This window comes from Delphinapterus leucas, chromosome 16, assembly GCF_059928025.1.
Source record: "Delphinapterus leucas isolate spDelLeu-1000000601 "Yukka" chromosome 16, BTC_Dleu_Yukka2, whole genome shotgun sequence".
NCBI lineage: Eukaryota > Metazoa > Chordata > Mammalia > Artiodactyla > Monodontidae > Delphinapterus > Delphinapterus leucas.
Window position 1 is genome coordinate 16,581,828 of NC_143144.1, and position 12,395 is coordinate 16,594,222.

The window sequence follows — 12,395 nt, forward strand, 5'->3', positions numbered from 1 at the left end:
TAAGTCCTCTATCTATATATATAGGAAAATTTTCTTTACATTATTGAGGACATCTTTCCTAGCTTTCTGTTATCTCCTCCTTCAGGTAACCGAAATGTGCTCCTTTGGCCCAGCCTGAGAATCATTAATTTAGAAAAAAATAAATATACACTAGCTTTAAGTATTAGAAGTGAAAGTAATGGGATTTGGATTGCGTGTAGTATCGCTTTTGTGATGAGCTATTTGATTACAATAAATTTTAATTGTGCCAATATTGGGGGGGGAGGAAAACCAACCCACAGCGAACAGCAGGTTTCTGATGACTAGAAACAGTAAGACGACACTTTCTTGGAATGAAAGACGGCGCTTGCGCTCAGACTCAGTGGGCGCCCGCCCTCCTGCTTTTTCTCCAGCCGCCGTTTCCTCCGCCTTTCGCGCTCTAGCCACCCGGAAAGCCCAGCCTAAGGGAAGCTGGGCCCTGATTGGCTTCTTTGAAAGTCTACGGGATACCTGATTGGTGGATCCAGGACCCTTTAGCGCGGTGAGTTTGAAACTGCTCGCACTTCTCTTCAAAGCTGGCGCTTCGAAGTTAGGGGAGAGCGCCGCTGACGTGATAGCCGCCGCCGCTTTCGCCGGGGGATAATAAGCCGGGTAGAGTTGCCGGGGTCAGGGTCATGCCTATGGGGCGTCGACTCGGCAGGCCGGCGTCGACTCGCGGGCCTCGGAGAGGGTGTATTACGGAACCGGGTGATAATTAGGCGGCTGGGGTCTGCGTGCGGCCAGGCCGGGCCTTCACCTGGGGTCCGGGGCCTGGGCGTGGGAGCGACGCCGGCCGGCTCTAGCGGGAGGCTTGTGGGAGCCCAGCCCCGGCGGGGTTACTCCGGCAGGGCTGGGGTTGCCCTGGCCTTGGAATTGCAGTCTGGGGTCACGCGGGTGGCTGAGGAGGCTCCCGGGTCCTGATTGAAGCCAAATCCGTGCCTTGGTTGGACGACGCCGAGCGCTTGCGGAGTGCCAGGCTCGGCCCTCGGCCCTGCAGCTCCCGCCCGTCCGCGGTGCGTCCTGCCCTCGCCTCCGGGGGTGGAAAGCAAGACCGCACCTGGGCCAGGTACCCAAGCCCGTTCCCAATCACAGGCTGTCCCGGAAAACCGATCGGATGAACTACCTTGTGGGCCTTCTCAGGCTTGCCTCTGTGCCCATGACCCTAGCCCTCCTAGAGCTTTTAAGAACACTTAGCCAAGGCAAACAACACTAGAGAACTTGGATTTTTTGTTGTCGTCGTTTTTATTTTATGCTTGGTGGTGGTTACAGTCTATGGAATTGGCAAAAAGTGGAAATCTAAGAAATGCCGAGAGTTAGAAACGTGTGTTTTTAAATCCTTTAATCAATTTTTATTTAATACTAAAGTTGCCAATGTGCACGTCTTGCTTCCTCTAAAGACCTGGAGGTCTCTGGGTGGATTAAGCCGCTGGTATTTTACATCCTGCCACGTACAGGGGGCTTTCAAAAGCTATGCTGAGGCCGCATCCTTTATTTAAAATAGTTACAACCAGGAAAGGGTGGAAGAGTAAGCTTTGAAATTGGGTTGGTTTTCAGTTATTTGTCTAAAATGAGCTCAGCAATTTCATTGTGCTTTAGGCATATTACATCTGGATATTGAAGAAAAGATAATTATCCTAATCGTCCACTGTCATTTGTAAAATTAACCATTTTTAAGATGGCCAGGGTAGTGCAATTTTGTTCATTTAAAAAGATTTATCTCTACTTATTTCTGGAATGATTTTGAAGAAGAATGTGAGAAACATAACTTAAGGGTCAATATAACCTCAGGCTCAGTGACCTTTATATATGGTTTCATCGGTGATGTATTATAAAATGATGCTTTGGGCTGCTGGAGCTATTGTTTCATTGCAAACTTACCAGCCAAGACTTACCAGGAAGTCTTGAGTAGCTGGTTGTCATTTCAGCTCTTTTTTTTTTTTTTTTAACCATTCTTTGTGATTCAAGTATATGGCTTTTTACTTTGTTCTTGACATTTGTGTGGGGTATAATTAGATTTTATGTGTGGAATTGCACTTTTTCTTTTAGAGTGCTTAGTGATCTTTCCTACCTTACAAAAAGTACCTTGAAACTTTTTGTCATGTTTGTGTTATGTGACTGCTGACAACAGGAGAAAGATTAAAACTGTCACTTGAGCAAGTTGAAACACGTATACTTTTCGCTGCTTTAAACCCTCTAATGGGTGAGCAGTGTGACCACATTTTAGCTCCCTACTCATGTCTTTCAAAAAAAAATTTTTTTAATTATCTTCATAAAAGTATAAAGCTGTACAAATTCAGTCAAATAACCTTGTTAAAATATTTGGGTATAACTGGCACACACTGGTGCTCCTTAGAAGTGTTACATAAAGAGAACATCTGGAATGTGTTTGGGAAGAATAGGTAAGTCCATGTGTGAATTTGAGGGTTAATTTGGAAGAGGCTAAATGTTACACTGGTATAGGATATACAAATATTTCCAATGTTTCAGAAACTAAGAAGGGTGGGAGAGTCTTTGAGTTCTTTCCCTTCTAACTATTGTTCTAATATAATAGCTAATATTCATGGAAAATTAATACTGCACTAGGCACTGTGGGAAATGCTTTACTTATAGTATCTCATTAATAACGTAAAAGCACGCTTTGAGTTAGTGACATGTAATCAAATCAGCTTTTCCTCTCATTTTAGGATCTACAATACCCATTGATTAACTATGGAAGACTATACCAAAATAGAGAAAATTGGAGAAGGTGAGTGGTTTTAATAATATAAAAGGATTTTTAAAAAATGATTTAATGATGCTGTAATGTCCTTGACATGAAGACATGTAAATATTCATTAAAGTCTAATCTTTGGGACTTCCCTGGTGGCGCAGTGGTTAAGAATCCCCCTGCCAATGCAGGGAACACGGGTTCGAGCCCTGGTCTGGGATGATCCCACATGCCGTGGAGCAACTAAGCCCGTGCGCCACTACTGAGCCTGCGCTCAAGAGCCCGCGAGCCACAACTACTGAAGCCCGTGCGCCTAGAGCCCGTGCTCTGCAACAAGAGAAGCCCGCGCACTGCAACGAAGAGCAGCCCCTGCTCGCCCCAACTAGAGAGAAAGCTTGTGCGCAGCAACGAAGACCCAATGCAGCCAAAAATAAAAAAATTAATTAACTAGTTAGTTTTTTAAAATCCAATCTTTCAGGTACGTCTAACAGTATATTAGTGCATTAATACATATGTTCTCTACATAATAAAACACAAAAATGTTCACATTTCAGGAGAATTGAAATTATTGTGACATGTCTCCCCAACAGCCCCCTTCCAATAATCTTACATCCTTCTAATACTAAATGCTTAAAGCAATATTTGTATTTTGAAAACACTATTGATATCTTGTAGGTGTGTTGGGAAGGGTGTTAGGGCAGTGGAATTATGTGCTTTACTTCTAAATACTTCTGCATATATACTTGAAGTTCTAGTCAGGGTCATGTATTTCATTTGGTGGTTAATGTCTCCTTAATGTCTTCTGATTTAGAATTGTCCCCCTGACTTTTCCCCTTTGACATTGAGTTTTTGACAGCCCAATTCATTTCTTAAATATATCCAGACTTTTCTTATTTCATTTATTACAAAGTTGTTCTCTGGTTTCTTCTGAATAACAAAAATCTGAGTGTTTTTACATTAGTCTTGGAACTCCTTCCTGTCTTAAGGAAATGTCTTTTTAGATTGTAGAGAACATAGCTATATCCATGATGTGGAACCTTAGTTGGCATTTAGTAGGCACTCTGTAAACATTTGTTGATCAAAGGTTTTTCTCTTTACTGTTCAGTCTCCATAACTTGTCCATATCGAACATTTTAAAATTTTATAATGCTTAGTTCATTTCAGAGCCCATACCTTGTATGTCACAAATAATTTTTGGTAATTAACCAGTGGAATCACTGTGCTCTGTTTAACTAGCGCTCTATTCCAGTAGTTCATTGAGAAGTGATATGGTTCAAAAAGAGTCAGAAGAGAGACATAGAGCACTTGTGATGTCTAAAACTCAATTCAGTACATATCAAGGAACCTAACCGGTGGCACAGTGGTTAAGACTCTGCGCTCCCAATGTGGGGGGCCCGGGTTCGATCCCTGGTCAGGGGACTAGATCACACATGCATGCCTCAACTGAGAGTTTGCAAGCCGCAACTAAGGAACCAGCAAGCTAAAACTAAGACCCAGCGCAACCAAATAAATAAATACATATTTTAAAATGCATATCTAGTGTTTGCTATAAGTTTATCAGTGGTTGTTATGAGTAAATTTTAGGACCAGGTGAATGTTGTACACTTGAGGGAGAGGTAAGCATACTTAAAAAAAAAAGCTCTGAATTTACCATTAACAGTTTATTTGACTATATTATGCAAATGACTGATCTTCCTGAGTGGGGTCTGCTCCAGGATCCCTGTCAATGTCAATATTGACATTGTTGCTCATTATCTGAAGCCCATATATCAGAATCAGTGTTCTCAACTTCCAAATGGATGTGAGGCTTTCTGCTATATAGTAGATAATATGAGCTTGAATAGATCAAATATTTAATAACATATTTTATCCTCATTCTTTTCTAGATGAGGATTGTTGACTGTATATTTGAAATGTATGAAGCACTCTATATGAAGTTTTCTGAAAGTGTCACAGTGACTCCTGTTAGTAATATTTCCTGAGCCCAAATCTTTACACTGTATTTTATGCCTACCTTGTTGCCAGGTAGGATATTTGACAGGAGATACATTCCAATCTGCAAACGATCCTTTTTCTCTAAAATGTGCTGGAAAATTACTGGTAATTTAAATGTATGGGAAACCTGTGATGACTATATGAATTCTCTAAACTACAGCCATGATAGGTTTTAGTTACCTTCAGTGTTGTTTTGGAAGTGATGAGGGTATAATTATGACTAAGATGCTTTCTATCTGGCCACAGCAGACATTTCTATCATGTGACACCTTATGGGATTCAATCATTTTTAAAATCTTTTTTAGTTTGTGGAGGTTGTCACATAGCAGGCACTTTGTCTATTTCAGGTACCTATGGAGTTGTGTATAAGGGTAGACACAAAACTACAGGTCAAGTGGTAGCCATGAAGAAAATCAGACTAGAAAGTGAAGAGGAAGGAGTTCCTAGTACTGCAATTCGGGAAATATCTCTATTAAAAGAACTTCGTCATCCAAATATAGTCAGGTATGGTGTAATATCTGAATTTGAATCATTTTCCGCATTCTATTTCAAATGTGAATTTCATTGTGGAAACTTTTACATTTGCTTAATTTCTGGTCTAACCTTGCTGAGCTGACTAGAACCCTACTTTTTTTGTTCATTGAGAATGCTGGGCATAGAAAAAAAGGCTGGTAAAGCAGGAACAGAGTTAAAGGAGCTTGGTGATGAAGATTAGTAGTGGGGGCTGGAAAATCAGGGTAAACTGGTCAAGGGAGAAAAGGAAGTCTTTTTCACAGAGCTTTGACACTGCTCCCACTCTGAGAGCTCTGATCCTTAAAGACTCCTTAATCAGAGACCTGAGACAGGTAGATAGGTCAGATGAAGAAAAAGTTTTTCTTTCCAAGTATTTGGACTGGCATCTTTCCAAATCAGGATTTAACTGCATTTTTCTGGGGCTAGAGATAGTGAGCAACTAGTAAGGTCAGATACTACTCTAAGGTTTGTTTCTATTATTTACCTCAATGGAAAGACAAGCTCTGAGCAACAAGCAGTCAGCCTAGAAACGTTCTTCTGGAGTAGAAGCCGCTTGCCAGTTAGCGCCTAATATAATATGACTTAATTTTCTATTGCTGCCCTGAGGTTCCTTTCTCAAATTCCAGGTTAGTGCTACGGTTTTCACAACTAGGGAAGCTACCACCTCTTCTTTCCCAAAGCGGTATAGTACAATTTCTTATGGCCCTACTTTTTGTAACAACAACTGTGAAATGTATAGAAATAGTTTTATTTTGTGAGAGGTCAAAAATGTTAGTGTTTTAAATTTTCATATAATTATTTTATTCTTCAGTCTTCAAGATGTGCTTATGCAGGATTCCAGGTTATATCTCATCTTTGAATTCCTTTCCATGGATCTCAAGAAATACTTGGATTCTATCCCTCCTGGTCAGTTCATGGATCCTTCACTTGTTAAGGTAAGAATCTTGCCTAATTTTATTAGTATTTTTCCACTGTGAATGTAAAGTGTTTACTCTGTAGAAGTCCCTGTGTTTCATGAAAATGTGCTTGGAAAAAGTGTTAGAAAGTAGAACAAGGAAGAAAAGAGTATTTTGTTTTCTCCCACACAGTTAGTCTATGGGTTAGGTTGTTAATGGTTACCCATTTTATTACTAGATAGTGCTTCTAGCTGTAAAGTGAAAAGTAGTGCCTGAGATAACAAAAGTAATAAGTACATATTACATTGTTGGAAGCTAGGATATTCTGGTCTTTATTTGGCAGTCAGGTACGTGTAAAACAAAGTAGCAAAAGCCTGGGGCAGGGTGATGGTGGCAGGCGGTTTCATTTTATTCTGGTTTTAAATTATATTTTGGTTAATTTATTTTAGACATTAAATTTCATTTAAACTTTAAATGTGTAATTATCCTTACACCATCTCTACCAAACCTCTCCTTAGAGGTAGGCATTCTTTTTTTTTTTTTTTTTTAAATATCTTTATTGGAGTATAATTGCTTTACATTGCTGTGTTAGTTTCTGCTGTATAACAAAGTGAATCAGCTATACGTATACATATATCCCCATATCCCCTCCCTCTTGCGTCTCCCTCTTATCCTACCCCTCTAGGTGGTCACAAAGCACGGAGCTGATCTCCCTGTGTAGCCATTGTTTTATTAGTAATCTTAGAGATACTTATATGTCAACTTTGTATGTATATATACATATACTGTTTTTATAAAAATGGGATTATATATATTTATATATATATATGCATTACTTTCCCTTTTCTGTGTAAAACATTATTCGACCATAGGTCTACCTGTCTTTCTAATTTTTTTTTTTACTCAGAAACATTATTTATTTTTGACATCCATCTATATCTTAACGTAACTGTAATGAGTATTCCTTGTAATATCACCTCGTAGGGAAATCCCCACTATGATTTTTTCTTCAATTCCATTTTGTTCAAGAGTCTTCCTAATTTTTGCTACAGTTATGTAAACCAGTTCCACACTGGTGGACATTGAAATTGTTTTCCAGCTTGGTGATTCATGCCCTTATGGTCAGTGCTGCAGTGAATATCTTTATATCTTCATATACATCTTCATAGGATGGATTCTCACAGGTGGAATCAATGGGTTGAAGATGTTTATTTACACTTAAAATCTTGATAGAGAGTGCCATTTGCCCTCTAAAAAATTAGAGCAATTTACTCTTAAACATCATGGTGTGTATTTTCTTTTAATACCTCACTGTTGAAACTTGTTTTTATCAATCTTTTTGATAATCTATTATGTGAAAAAGACTAATATCATTTTGCATGTCATTTAACATTTTTTCATTTCTTAGCCATTTTATAAACAGCCTATACATATTCTTCACTGATGATCCTGTTAGGATATTTTTTCCACTGGTTTCTAAGAGCCTCTTATCAGTAACATGTTGATAATAGTTCTTTTATTCCTTTTTTTTGTCTTTTGATTTGTTAATGGAGTACACCGTTAGTAATTTTTATAATTTAACAATCTTATACATGACTTTTGGACTTTGAGATTTTTTATGTCTTATTTAAGTCTTCCTCACTCAAAGACCACATGTATTAGAACAATACATGACAATGTTTTTCTAGTAGTTCTAGTAGATTACCCCCACCCCCTACTTTTGTCTTAAATTCTAGATGGATCAAAGGTTTATTTTGGTGTAAGAACGAGGGTTCTTAATTTTTTTCCAAATGGCTAGCCAGTTGTTCCAACTGATTGATTTTTTGTATTTTATAATTTTGAACTTTATAAGTCAATATTATAACTATGTATATTTTCTATTTCTGTAATATCCATGTTGCTTCAAATGTCAATTACATTGTCTTGGCAACAAGTATCTTATAAAACACTTCTCTGAACTTACCAAACAGGATTTTGCGATAATTGTGTCTCTTTAAATACACAGTCATAATATTCTCTTTGTTGTTTCTTTTGGAGTCTGTGACCAATGTCTCCAAAGAGGAAATGAATATGTAAAGATAAAAGGCTGAAATGGAAAAGACTAACCTTATTCAAGGTAGAAATAGAGTTGCTATAATTATATAAAACAAAAGTTTAAGAAAATTTCTATATAGAAAACTAACTTAAGAATTAGGGACCAAAATAAGTAAAAGAAGAATAAGTGAGTTCATAAACATGTGCCCATAAGGTGAATATCTTTGTCATAGGTATACGAACATGACTACCTTATATAAATGGGCTTCCCACCCCCAAATACTTCCTGTTAGTCTCAAATTGCCTGAGAACTTTTTTTTTTTTTAATTTTTATTTACTTATTTTTGCTGTGTTGGGTCTTCATTTCTGTGTGAGGGCTTTCTCTAGTTGTGGCAAGCGGGGGCCACTCTTCATCGCGGTGCACGGGCCTCTCACTATCGCAGCCTCTCTTGTTGCGGAGCACAGGCTCTAGACGCGCAGGCTCAGTAGTTGTGGCTCACGGGCCTAGTCGCTCCGCAGCATGTGGGATCCTCCCAGACCAGGGCTCGAACCCGTGTCCCCTGCATTAGCAGGCAGACTCTCAACCACTGCGCCACCAGGGAAGCCCCTGAGAACTTTTTTTGTAAATTGTTTATTTCTCCGCATTATAATTTCTCATGTCTTTGAAAGAAAGCCACCAAGATTATTTAGAAAATTGTTAAATGGTATGGTTAAGTTTCTAACTTGTGGTTCCTTCTTCCAGAGTTATTTGTACCAAATCCTACAAGGGATTGTGTTTTGTCACTCTAGAAGAGTTCTACACAGAGACTTAAAACCTCAAAATCTATTGATTGATGATAAAGGAACAATTAAACTGGCAGATTTTGGCCTTGCCAGAGCTTTTGGAATACCTATTAGAGTATATACACATGAGGTATGTTTTTTGGTGCTTTTGTTAAGTGTGATTGCTGGATTGTTTTCTATATTCTTTAAGTCAAGAAAGAAATACTCAATCAGAAAGATTTCCACTCTGTGCCAGTATCAGTTTATTGCCTCTCTGCTCCAAAGTCACCCTTCATTGCCTGCTATGTGAAAATGTATCTGGAACCTTTTGAGTATTTTTCTTTTGCCAGTTGCTGTGATGTTACGCTTTGACAGTAGAGGGTGCTGGAGAGGCATTACAGGAAGGAGTCGTTATTCTTACTAGTCAATCTAAATCTTCCAATCCTCTGTTATAGTTACTAATCTTTTACAGTAAACTTTCCCCATTCAAATTACCATGAGATTTCTGTGTTGACTGGATCCTCTCTTGAAACAATAAGATTGGTTAAAAGACAGGTTTTGTTGCTTAAGTGCCACTGTTTCAGATGTATTTAGAAGCTTCTAAATATAACCAAGTTTTGTCTGTGTTATATTGATGACTTGGCATTTTGTTTGCTATTTCTGGAGGGAAAGGGAATGTTGACTCACATAGTTAAGGATTATTGGGAAACCTTGTCTTCTGTGGAGTTGTCTACCCTTCTGCCCAAAGACTTCCTCCAGATCAAAACTTAATGACGGTGCTGATCTGGTCAGATGTCTTGGCTTCTTTTAATTATTCCTTTTTATCATTTTTCCCATGGCTCTATAAATAAAGATTATTTGGTTTCCATTGGCTTAAACATATGCCACTGACCTCCAATGTGATAAATTAGATATGCTAAAATAGTAGATTGGTGCTAGACTACTAATAAACTGTTGTTTGACTTAGTTTTGATTTTAGCATGTAATCACTACATGCACTTGTACAGTGTCAACCCCAAATCCATTATCATTGGGCTTTTTTTTTTTTTTGTAAGTGAAGGCTATCTTGACTATTTTGTTCCTCGCATTTTAATGATTTGAAAAGACTTGGTATGCTTTTTTCTTTTTCCCCCTAATGAATATAACTTAGAAATACTTCATTATTTATCTAACATTTAGTATTGTGTATAGTTAATTGACTTTTAAACACTATTATCAGAGGCAATCAAGCAGCATTCTAAAGGACAGTTCTAATGAAATAGAAATGTTTACATTTAGGTAATTTAACGTGCCACATTTATTCCAAGTAAGATATTTTCTTTGTAATAGGTAGTAACACTCTGGTATAGATCTCCAGAAGTATTGCTGGGGTCAGCTCGCTACTCAACTCCAGTTGACATTTGGAGTATAGGTACCATATTTGCTGAATTAGCAACTAAGAAACCACTTTTCCATGGGGATTCAGAAATCGATCAACTCTTCAGAATTTTCAGGTATTTTTGTTTTATACTTGAGCTACTAAGAACTTTTAAATTAACATGTATATAACAAGAGTTATGTTTATACTTTAACCATAAGTTTTTGTTTTGCTGTGGCTTTTTAGAGCTTTGGGTACTCCCAATAATGAAGTGTGGCCAGAAGTGGAATCTTTACAGGACTATAAGAATACATTTCCCAAGTGGAAACCAGGAAGCTTAGCATCCCATGTCAAAAACTTGGATGAGAATGGCTTGGATCTGCTCTCGGTAAGGAGTGCCCTTTATATTGACTTTAACACTGTGCATGATTCTGAATGTACTTAATTCTTTCTTTCACGTAGGAAATAGGAAGAAAACCACCGTATACTGAGCCAGGCACATAACTATTATGTCTGTTATGTTTATTGTCAAAGCGAGCACATTACTAGCTCCATTTTAGATACGAAAAACACTAGTGGTTTTGAGAGGAGGATGTGGCATTTGTTCACTTTTTTTAATATATAGATTTATTTATTTGGCTGCGTTGGGTCTTCGTTGCTTCACGTGGGCTTTCTTTAGTTGCGGCGAGAGGGGGCTACTCTTTGTTGCAGTGCGCGGGCTTCTCATTATGGTGGATTCTTTTGTTGCAGAGCTCGGGCTCTAGGCGCACGGGTTTCAGTAGTTGTGGCTCATGAGCTCTAGAGTTCAGGCTCAGTAGTGGTGGCACACAGGCATAGTTGCTCCACAGCATGTGGGATCTTCCTGGACCAGGGCTCGAACCCATGTCCCCTAAATTGGCAGGCGGATTCTTAACCACTGCGCCACCAGGGAAGCCCTTCTTCACTTGTTTTTAATCTGATAGGTAGCTGTAGATACTCTGAAGGAGAGGATGAGGTTAATAAACCTTTAAGTTGTGGACTTGGAGTGGCCTTCCTCTCCAGGTTTTTTGTCTCAGTATTTACTGCTTTTTAGTTTAGACACAGTCGTTTTAGTTTTTAAAGTCTTTACTGCATGAATTCCCATTTCTCACTTTGCTTTGTTTCCACATCAGACAGTTTAGCAGAAGGACAAATGTAGTTCTTAAAACCTTTCCCCTCTGTTACGTTGCTGTTCCCAACTAAACAGTTGTGTTCTTTAAAAACAAGACAAAAAAAAAAATTGTTAGGATAAAAAATTGTCCTAGACCTGCCTCAGGAAATTTGCTTTAGAACAGTATTTAAATACTGAGATTTTCTTTTCTTTTCTTTTTAAACTTATTTTTAAATTTATTTTTATTTATTATTTGGCTGCATTGGGTCTTCGTTGCTGCACGCGGGCTTTCTCTAGTTGCGGTGAGCGGGAGTTACTTTTCATTGCGGTGCGCGGGCTTCTCATTGCAGCGGCTTCTCTTGTTGCAGAGCACGGGCTCTAGGCGCACGGGCTTCAGTAGCTGTGGCACACAGGCTCAGTAGTTGTGGCTCGCTGGCTCTAGAGCACAGGCTCAGTAGTTGTGGCTCGCGGGCTCTAGAGCACAGGCTCAGTAGTTGTGGGGCACGGGCTTAGTTGCTCCGCGGCATGTGGGATCTTCCCGGACCAGGGATCGAACCTGTGTCCCCTGCCTTGGCAGGCGGATTCTTAGCCACTGCGCCACCAGGGAAGTCCAATACTGGGATTTTAGAAGGAACTAGTTTTTATGAATCTCAGGTAATGTGATTGCAAAAAAAAAAAAAAAAAAAGATTTTGACAGGTTACTAAACAAAGGAAAAAATCTACTGCTATATCATCATACACATGTTCTAATTGATCTTTGGGCCCCTTCACAATTTATAAATCATGCCACCAAATTCAGCTTAGAGTTCCCAAATGCTTACAAGTGCAGTCCAAGATCCTTTACTGCCACTCAGATATTTTGTACATTAATATTGATGATATGATGTAAAAGGCCTTCTATATTCCTGGCCCAGTCTGTCTTTTTAACTTCTGTGATTCTTGAACATGAAGAATTTCACTTTAGTTAATGAAATGAAAATCATA

At 38.7% G+C, this 12,395-nt stretch overlaps 1 protein-coding gene across 1 annotated transcript in view; it reads left to right on the forward strand.

The window, feature by feature from the left end:
- Positions 1-530: 530 nt before the first annotated feature.
- CDK1 (cyclin dependent kinase 1) overlaps positions 531-12,395 on the forward strand; it is a 30,445-nt gene continuing 18,580 nt past the window's right edge. Inside the window, exons 1-7 of the mRNA XM_022560612.3 lie at positions 531-630; positions 2,703-2,764; positions 5,068-5,224; positions 6,045-6,168; positions 8,906-9,076; positions 10,255-10,418; positions 10,529-10,670. Coding sequence (XP_022416320.1) covers positions 2,728-2,764; positions 5,068-5,224; positions 6,045-6,168; positions 8,906-9,076; positions 10,255-10,418; positions 10,529-10,670 — 795 coding nt within the window. The 5' untranslated portion in view covers positions 531-630; positions 2,703-2,727. The remainder of the gene's footprint in view (positions 631-2,702; positions 2,765-5,067; positions 5,225-6,044; positions 6,169-8,905; positions 9,077-10,254; positions 10,419-10,528; positions 10,671-12,395) is intronic.